Source organism: Eumetopias jubatus, unplaced genomic scaffold (assembly GCF_037043125.1).
Source record: "Eumetopias jubatus isolate StellerSeaLion01/CBP00866 unplaced genomic scaffold, mEumJub1_p1.0 scaffold_7, whole genome shotgun sequence".
NCBI lineage: Eukaryota > Metazoa > Chordata > Mammalia > Carnivora > Otariidae > Eumetopias > Eumetopias jubatus.
Window position 1 is genome coordinate 92,670,991 of NW_028274813.1, and position 8,830 is coordinate 92,679,820.

The window sequence follows — 8,830 nt, forward strand, 5'->3', positions numbered from 1 at the left end:
GATAAATCTGATAGACACTGCAGAGAGTCAGTCACCCTTGGTGATAGGTTGGTTGAATTAGGGAGGTGGTAAAAGATTTGAAAATGATTTCAAGGACCTGGTCATGGGTGGCCTACAGCATAACCACACCTGCGCAATGCTAACAGTTCTTGCACTGGCTTTTCCAGACTGCATCTGAATCTGTTTAGCTCTATTCACCATTCCCTCAATGAGACACTGCTCCACTGGAAACAAAAAACTACCACCACCATGATAGTGTGGAAGTACCCCATAACCTAAGGTTCCAGACTTCTTAATGGAGGAAGCCTACTCTTCTAAGCTAGGAAACTTCCTCCCCACCTACACAGCTGGGGAAAGGGGAATTTCTTCTATGCCCCAAATTGTCTCTATACACTTGAAGTCCAAGCTCACTCTATATGGATCTTTAGGTCACATGGACACAAAACAGATGACACCATTGATAGGGTCATGTGTAACAATATAAGTCAGGCAAATTATATCCTTAAAGGTTCATTCTAAACTGAAACAAAGCCAAGTTGATTACATTTAAAAATTACAATCGGCAAAAGGCAATCTTATGGGGTTATTTTTAATGTATCATAATGATAAATTCTGTTCCAGAATGCACTGTGCTACATAATGATTGTGCAGTTTTGCTGGAGCTTTTCTTATTTCTGCAGCTTTAAAAACATGCTGTTGGGAAGCAGACAACAAAGTGTTTTCCTTGTCTAATAAGCATACCATTATGCTATTTCCAATTTTATCAAGCATAAGTTATCAATAACAATGTGTATTTAATCAAGATCTTATTGCCTACAGTGCTTTCAAAGGAGAACACTGTGTAAATTTAATACAGAAAAGGAACTCATGTTGATCCATGGGAGTCTATCTATGGGTAAAAAGCAGCTCTATGGCTTAGTTTGAATTAGCTATACTAACAGCATCCATTCTCCAAAAGCACTGATCCGTCCAAGCTCATTCAGAAAACATGTCTTTTTCATGGAGATTTGAAAGAGATTCTAACACGTTATCGTTTACACACACTTTCCTCGCACAAACAACAACAAAAAAACAGTTATAAAATTTTCGCATTGCCTTAGTTTAAAAACAAATAAACCAGCCTACCTTGCAAACGGATTAAATATTACCTAGGAAGGGTACCAAACTGATCTCGTGATAAATAGCTTTCCAGGCCACTGTCACTCTAACCCTTCCATTTAGATTTTTCGGGGGCAAAGAATGAAATTTTCTATTTCCTTTTTGGAATTAAGATTCTGCATCAGGAGATATGGAAGGTCGGGTGGTATCGGATTTAAAGCCACAGGCTCCAGCGCTTCTCGCTGCCCTAACTCGGCGGGCAGGGGGAGCCAGGTGCAGCATCGCCTCCATGCTCCGAGACAAGACCAAGTCTTCGCCTCCACGCCGAGAGCAGGTGCGAAACGGACGCTCAGGTTTCGGCGATTACAACCATCTTCCTCCACCGCAGACCCGAGGCCGCCCTAGGAGAGGAACCTTCTAGTCCAGTCACCCCCGGCGGCCGTTTGCTGAGGGTGGACAGTGCGGTGGATTCCTAATCCTTTTCCCTGAAGGGTAATTTCCTACACCAGCCGCAGGACTTACAGTCCCACGCCCGCCCCCCGAAATTGAGCTGCAAAGGGGGGGCAGGTGGGGCCCACTCGCACCTCACAGCCTCCCCGGAGAGGCGTGGGCCGGGACGGGGACCTCGGCTCGGCCCCTGGTCTCTCCCCCCTCGAGCTCCCGTACGCCGCTCACCGTGAAGGGGACATCCCCGACGCTGCCCACGGAGTAGCAGTTGTCTCCAGGGTTGACAGCCCCGGTGAGGACCTGATGCAGATGCATCTCCGGAGCCCGGGCTGGTAAGGGACTGCGCGAAAGGAGCGACTAGCCCCGCGCCCGACCACGAGAGCGCTTCCCCCTCCGCCTCCCTCGGGACCCACCCCGCTGCGGCTCCGGCTTAACGTCTCGCCCCCCTCTTGCCTTCCCCCTTCCTCGTCCCTGCCATGGGAGCTCCAAGACCGCTGCCGCCGCCCGGATCGCCGCTCGGCTGCGGAAATGCCCGGATGCTCCCACTGCCTGCTGCACCGGCGCACAAATGCGGGAGGAGCGCAAGGGTGCGTGTGAGGCGGAGGGGCGGGGGGAGGGGCACCGAGGCGAGGGGGCGCCGGGGTAGCGCGTGAGCCGGGAGCGTGCTGTAAAGGACGCTCCGCCCGAAGGAGAAGGGCGGTGCGCGCACCCTCCCTCGAGGGAGCTACAGTAGAGTGAGCGGGTAAACCCCTCCTCCAGCTGCTAGGCTCTTAGCTCAGTCCTGCTCCCCCGCCCCGCGTTTGCGCGTGCGCGCGCAGTGGTTTACAGGGCAATTGCGCGCGCCGCGTGGACCCTTGTCCCGGGATTGCGCGCGCAGACGTGCGGGAGTTCCCTCGGAGCCTCCTGGCTGCGGTCAGTGGGGGCAGGGCGCAGCTGAGGCCGCTCCGGAGCACGCAGCAGCCCTTCTCTGGCGGCGCGCCTCGGTTCCGTCTTAATGAGTGTTTAATCCACTCCCTAGTACACCGTGTGATGGTCAGGACAGTCGACCTCAGGAGGACGCCAGTCACCAGGAAATTCCACCTCGGAAAATCTTAGATCCCGTAGGGCTTTTTAATTTTACATAAGGTATTTAAGGTACGTAAGGTATTTAATTTTACGTAAACAATAAAGGCATCTGGCAACTATTTGGAGAAGCCGTACTCCCTGACAGCAAATTATTTTGCTCCCACCTTTTGTCACGGATGTTTTAGATAGCGAAAGGTTCCCCTAGAGACAGGTGACTCCTCTAGACTCTTTCATTCGTGATGTCATGGATTCGCAGAATAGTCTGATTTTTCCAGACCGTACGCTAAACTTTTGGTGGTGGATAGAGGACTCAGATCCCTGCTCCAGGTAAATCCATCACCAATTTTTGAACCTATACTGCGTATAAGTCACTAGGGCAAGGGAGTAGAAGGGATTCCAAGACAACCATCTAAAACTCTAGGCAGAACGCCAAAAGTGTTGTGACTGAGACACAAAAGTCTATGCACTATTGAAGAGGAAGAATACTTTTGACTAAGGGGACGGATGGGTAAAGTGTAATGGAGACGATGACGTAAACTCAGGGTAAAATTTTGGCAGGTTGGGATGGACAAGAAACTGCATTCAAATAGAGAAAATAACATGAGCTGAGGCTTAGAGGTATAAAATGACAGGATATGTCAGGGAACAAAGTTAGATTAATGTTTAGAGCAGATGATATGTAGGGTGGGGAAAGGAAAAGATACTTAGCAAGGTAAAGGTATCCAAGAGATAGCTTGTGGCCTGGCCTGAACAGGGACAGTCTTGAATGCTCCCTTAAGAAGCTTAGATTTCGCTCTTTTCCAGTTACCGCGGCGAGAAGAACCATGAGCAGCAAAGTCTCCCGGGACACCCTGTACAAGGCGGTGTGGGAAGTCCTGCACGGAAACCAGAAACTCAACAAGAATAAGAAATTAGTCAAGAAGCCGGCCAAGAAGTATGATGCCTTTTTGGCTTCAGAATCTCTGATGAAGCAGATCCCACAAATCCTGGGCCCAGGCCTAAATAAGGCTGGCAAGTTCCCTTCCTTGCTGACCCACAATGAGAACATGGTGGCCAAAGTGGATGAAGTGAAGTCCACCAACAAATTCCAGATGAAGAAGATGCTGTGTCTGGCAGTGGCTGTTGGCCATGTGAGGATGACAGATGACGAGCTCGTGTACAACATCCACTTAGCGGTCAATTTCCTGGTGTCCTTGCTCAAGAAGAACTGGCAGAACATCTGGGCTTTATACATCAAGAGCACCATGGGCAAGCCCCAGCGCCTGTACTAAGGCACAGCTCAATAAATCCTAGTGCTGATGGGTGGTCATGTTCTCCATACTGCAAACCCGGAAGTACATTCTATCTACCTTCAAAAAAAAAAAAAGAAGCAGCAGCAGCTTAGATTTCATTCTGCATGCAGTGGGGACTTCAGCAAACGTTTATGAGCAGAAATTTCTACAATCAGAGCTGCTTCAAGAAGATGACTTTGTAGCACTGTGAAGGATAATTAGAAGGGTGGGGAGATAGGAGGCAAAGGCCTGGCAGAGATTGGTAGTATGTTCAGTGGAAAAAAAGGAGTCAAAGATAATTCCCAGCAACCTAGGACATTTTCCTTTTCCTTTGCGTTTAGTGCCATAACTTCCCCCCAGTCACCCAGACTAGAAACGCAGAGCCACTTTTGGCTCCTTCCTCACCTGCCCAAATCTAAAGGTCCCTTATAAAGATCCCTAATTCATGACCCTGAGCATCCCCCCTCCCCCAGCTATTTACTTTCATTTCAGACCTCATCAGTTCTCATTTAGTTACCATAATGGCTTCCTAACTAGTTTGACTGCCTTCCATCTCTTTGCTCTCCAACACACTGCAGCCAGAGAAACCTTTTTAAAGGAAAAAATTCCTCCACTTAAATCCCCACTCCTTACAGGTTGAAGTCTAAACTCCTTAGTTTGGCTGACAGACCCATTCATTCTGGATTCTGTGGAATCTATTTTATCTCAGGATGTTTCCTCACACCCAACTATTCTCCAGCCCCACTGAGCTATTTGCTGTTTCCAGAGCATACTATGTTGTTTTATGGGTCCTTGTCTTAGTTCGTGCTCTCTGATGTGTCTGGAATGCCCTTCCTCCCCTTATTGACCCGAAAAACCACAATTTAGTTTAAAAGTTACCTATTCGATAAAGCCTTCCTTATCCACCCCCACATACCTTGAGGCTTCCTCCTCTTTTGAAACACACATATCACTTACTGTTTAGGGGATTTTATGTCAGGATCAGTATCTTATTTTCTCTGTTTCGCAGCACCTGAATCATAGCACAGTTGGCCCTTGAACAATGCAGGGGTTGGAGGAGTCAACGCCCCCCAACCCAGTACAGTAAAAAATCCACATATTACTTTTGACTCCCAAAAGTTAACTACTAATAGCCTACTGTTGTCAGGAAGCCTTACAGATAACAAAAACTGTCAACTAATATATATTTTGCATGTTATATGTATTAAAATAAAATAAGCTAGAGAAAGGAAGACATTATCAAGAAAATCATAAGGAAGAGAAAAACATTTATAGTACTGAACTGTATTTATCAAAAAAAGTCTGTGTATAAGTGGACCTGTACACTCAAACCCGTGTTGTTTAAGGGTCAGCTGTACTTTATTTGCTGAAATACAAGATTTGAATGTAAGAGCACCCAATCTTGCGAGAAAAATTTATGGGGGAAATAAGTACCTTTCATTATACATGTATTTATTTGTGTTTGTGAAAGTTTAAATGACTTTACGGTGGTTTTGTGGAGGGAAGTATTACATGTTCATGTTAATACAACATACGATGTACAGTATACTAAATTCTAGGAAGTCACAGGTTTTGTACTTTTAATTATATAGTATAAACATGAATAAAGATAGTCACATGGTTAAAAAATAGTGAAAATATAGCAGACAACAAAACAAACACACAAAAATATTCAGTAAATGAAGCCCCATGTTGTGCATGAAGTATCATGAAGGCAAATACTGGTGCTACATCTTGGTACTAGCAACTGAAAAGCATGCCACGGTATCAAATAAATTTGAGAGAACTCTCATATATATAGCATATTATCAGTAAAAATTGGTGTAAAGCAAGAAGAGTTAAATACAACAAATTTAAATAAATTTCTTTTATAAGAAGGTTTAGGGGCACCTGGGTGGCTCAGTTAGTTAAGCGTCTGCCTTCAGCTCAAGTCATGATCTCCAGGTCCTGGGATCAAGCCCCATGGTGGGCTCCCTGCTCAGCAGGGAGTCTGCTTCTCCCTCTTCCCCTCCATTTGCTTGCTGTCTCTCTCTCTCTCTCTCAGGTAAATAAATAACATCTTTAAAAAAAAAAAGGTTTAATACATGAAGACAAACATTTTAGTAAAAACTGGAACAAAACATACAGCAAAATAATAAATTTGAAGAAATTTCAACATCATGCTCATACTTAAAGGCAAATATTTTACTAAACAGTAATACACATTGAATAATGGGAAAAATTGAATATGTGTTATAGAAGCTAGTATTTTAGTGAATAATAGCTGCATAAGGAATGAACACTCTGTCATAAAAAATTTTGATCTTCATCCTCAAACTTAAAGAAATATTTTTAAAGCTTTAAAACCATTGCTACTACTGGATTCTAGATGAATCTCTTACTCTCCAACCTTCACAATGTTAGAAACTGACTAAAAACCATCATCAAACAAATTATACTCATTCTGTCAATAGCATTATTAACTCGCTATTATTTGAACCATTTCACAATTGCCTCTAGTTTTACAGCATTCCATGAAGTTTTGAGCCATTGCACAGTTGTAAAATTGTAAACCTCTTCCTTCTTCCTTTTGGTATCAACTCAAAATCTGGAGCCTGCATCTACTTGTTCCTCTCTTCCCTCCTGAATCCTTTACATGTCCTTTTAAAAAAAAAAAAAAAACATTTTATTTATCTATTTGAGAGAGAGGGAGAGAAAGAACATGAGCTGGAGAGTGCAGAAGGAGAAGCAGACTCCCCTCTGAGCAGGGAACCCGACGGGGCTCGAGCTTAGGACCCCAAGATCGTGACCTCAGTCAAAGGCAGACGTTTAACTAACTGAGCCACTGAGGCACTCCCGTTTTTATTTTTGTTTTTTAAGATTTATTTATTTAGGGCGCCTGGGTGGCTCAGTCAGTTAAACGTCTGACTTCAGCTCAGGTCATGATCCCAGGGTCTTGGGAATCCAGCCCCAGCAGGGAGCCTGCTTCTCCCTCTTCTTCTGCCCCTCCCCCTGCTCGTGTGCATGTTCACTCTCTCAAATAAATAAATGAAATCTTTAAAAAAAAGATTTATTTATTTGAGAGAGAGAGAGCAGGTGTGCACGAGCAGGGAAGAGGGGGAGGGAGAGAGAATCTCAAGCAGATTCTGCACTGAACGTGGAACCAGATGTGGGGCTCAATCCCAGGACCCTGGGATCATGACCTGAGCCAAAATCAAGTGTTGGTTGCTTAACTGATTTAGACACCCAGGTGCCCCTAACTGACTTCTTGATAGTAACATCTCAGGTGTGCAACTGGCTAGTTAAGTCTCCTGGAATTACAGCTGAGGCTTTTGTTGTCCAATCTGACCAACCAAAACTCCTTCCAGATTAATATATCAAGTTTCCTTAGTAGCCCACCCACCACATTTTAACTGTCCACAATTCATTTCTTCCTCATTCATCCAACCTTCTGGGTAGACCTAAAAATAAAGTAGGGATTTTTTTCTTCTGATCTGGAAGTGACTTTCTTTTAAAAATTAGAAAAGTATCAGTTTTGTGTCACTGAAAGAACATGCCAATACATCTGTAAGGTATAATTTCTCATGTCCACAAGTTTGCATTGTAACAAATGTTGTACCTTTGGGGTTGGGAATAATGGAACATCGGATGTCAGAGGGATTTAGTTTCCCAGCAGTAATCACATACTCTTATGTACTAGTCATCTATTACTGTGTAACAAATTACCCCCAGAAGTAGTGGCTAACTTCAACAAAAGACACACAGTTTCTGTGCAACAAGAATTCAGTAGTGGGGGCGCAGAGCAAGATGGCGGGGGAGTAGGAGACCTGGATTTCATCTGGTCTCAGGAATTCAGCTGGATAGGGATAAAACCATTCTGAACACCTACGAACTCAACGGAGATCGAAGAAAAGAATAGCAACAACTCTCTGAACAGAAAAGCGACCACTTTCTGGAAGGTAGGATGTGCGGAGAAGCGAATCCGAGGCGATATTCGGGAGGATAGGCGGCGGGGGAGGGGGCCTCCGTCGGCCACTTCTGGCAAGTGATAGAGCCGCAGAGCACAAAATCGGAACTTTTAGAAGTCGGCTCCGCTGAGGGACGTTGCTCCAGTGGCTAAGCGGGGGGTGGAACCCTCGAAGGACAATGGGGTCTCAGAACCCTCAGGGTCACAGAAAGACTGGGGGTGCCTGAGTGCGGCAGAGCTCCCAGGTATCAGAGGGGGGAAGCCAGCTGCAGAGACGGAGCCGAGGCGCGGGCTTTCAGCTCGGGGTTGCCATAAACTGTGATCCGCGGCCCAGTCGGGCCACGGCTCCTCCAGCAGGGACCCAACAAGCGGCAGATCCAGGGAGACTCCCCTTCCTCCCCCAGGAGGAGTGGCGCAGGAGCGCACCAAGGGATCTGCTGGGTTTGGAGACTCCACACGGGGTCGGGTGCCAGAGATAGAAACGCTCGGTCACAGGCCAGGTGAGCACGGAGTGCGGCCAGAGACCGGGACGATGGGAGTGACTGACTGCTTTTCCCTGGGGGTGCACTGAGGAGCGGGGCCCCGAGTTCTCGGCTTCTCCGGGACGGAGATTGTGAGGCCGCCATTTTCACTGTCGTCCTCCAACGCTGTACGAAAAGCTTGCAGGGAACAAAAGCTCCCGAGAGTAAACCCGAGCAGCTTGCTTAGCCCAGACTGACAAGGGCGGGGCAATTCCGCCTCCAGCAAAGACATTTGGGAACCACGGCAACAGGCCTCTCCCCCAGAATATCAACACAAAACAGCCAGCCAAGACCAAGTTTACCGATCAATGAGACCGGCAGAACTCCAGCGCTAGGGGAATACTGCACATAGAATTCATGGCTTTTTTTACCATGATTCATTAGTCTTTCAAAGTTAATTTTTTTAACTGTTTTTTTTTTAATTTTTCTTTTTCCCTTTTTCAACCAACATCTTATCAATCCCTTTTTTTAAATAAACATTT

General features: G+C 46.0%; 2 protein-coding genes across 5 annotated transcripts in view; one reads left to right on the plus strand and one right to left on the minus strand.

Moving 5' to 3' along the window:
* DMXL2 (Dmx like 2) overlaps window positions 1–1,961 on the minus strand; it is a 150,860-nt gene extending 148,899 nt beyond the window's left edge. For all 3 annotated transcript variants that reach the window (XM_028100071.2, XM_028100070.2, XM_088024791.1), the window contains exon 1: window positions 1,774–1,961. In XM_028100071.2, the coding sequence (XP_027955872.2) occupies window positions 1,774–1,860 (87 nt within the window). In that variant the 5' untranslated portion in view covers window positions 1,861–1,961. The remainder of the gene's footprint in view (window positions 1–1,773) is intronic.
* LOC114206379 (large ribosomal subunit protein uL1-like) lies at window positions 1,794–5,679 on the plus strand. 2 transcript variants are annotated; one of them, XM_028100076.2, is made up of 3 exons: window positions 1,794–2,132; window positions 2,564–2,679; window positions 3,415–5,679. In XM_028100076.2, exon 3 carries the CDS (start codon window positions 3,435–3,437, stop codon window positions 3,879–3,881), a length of 447 nt encoding a protein of 148 aa, XP_027955877.2. In that variant the 5' UTR covers window positions 1,794–2,132; window positions 2,564–2,679; window positions 3,415–3,434; the 3' UTR covers window positions 3,882–5,679. The 2 variants fall into 2 exon arrangements, with proteins under 2 accessions (XP_027955877.2, XP_027955876.2); XM_028100075.2 differs by lacking the exon at window positions 2,564–2,679.
* Window positions 5,680–8,830: the final 3,151 nt, after the last annotated feature.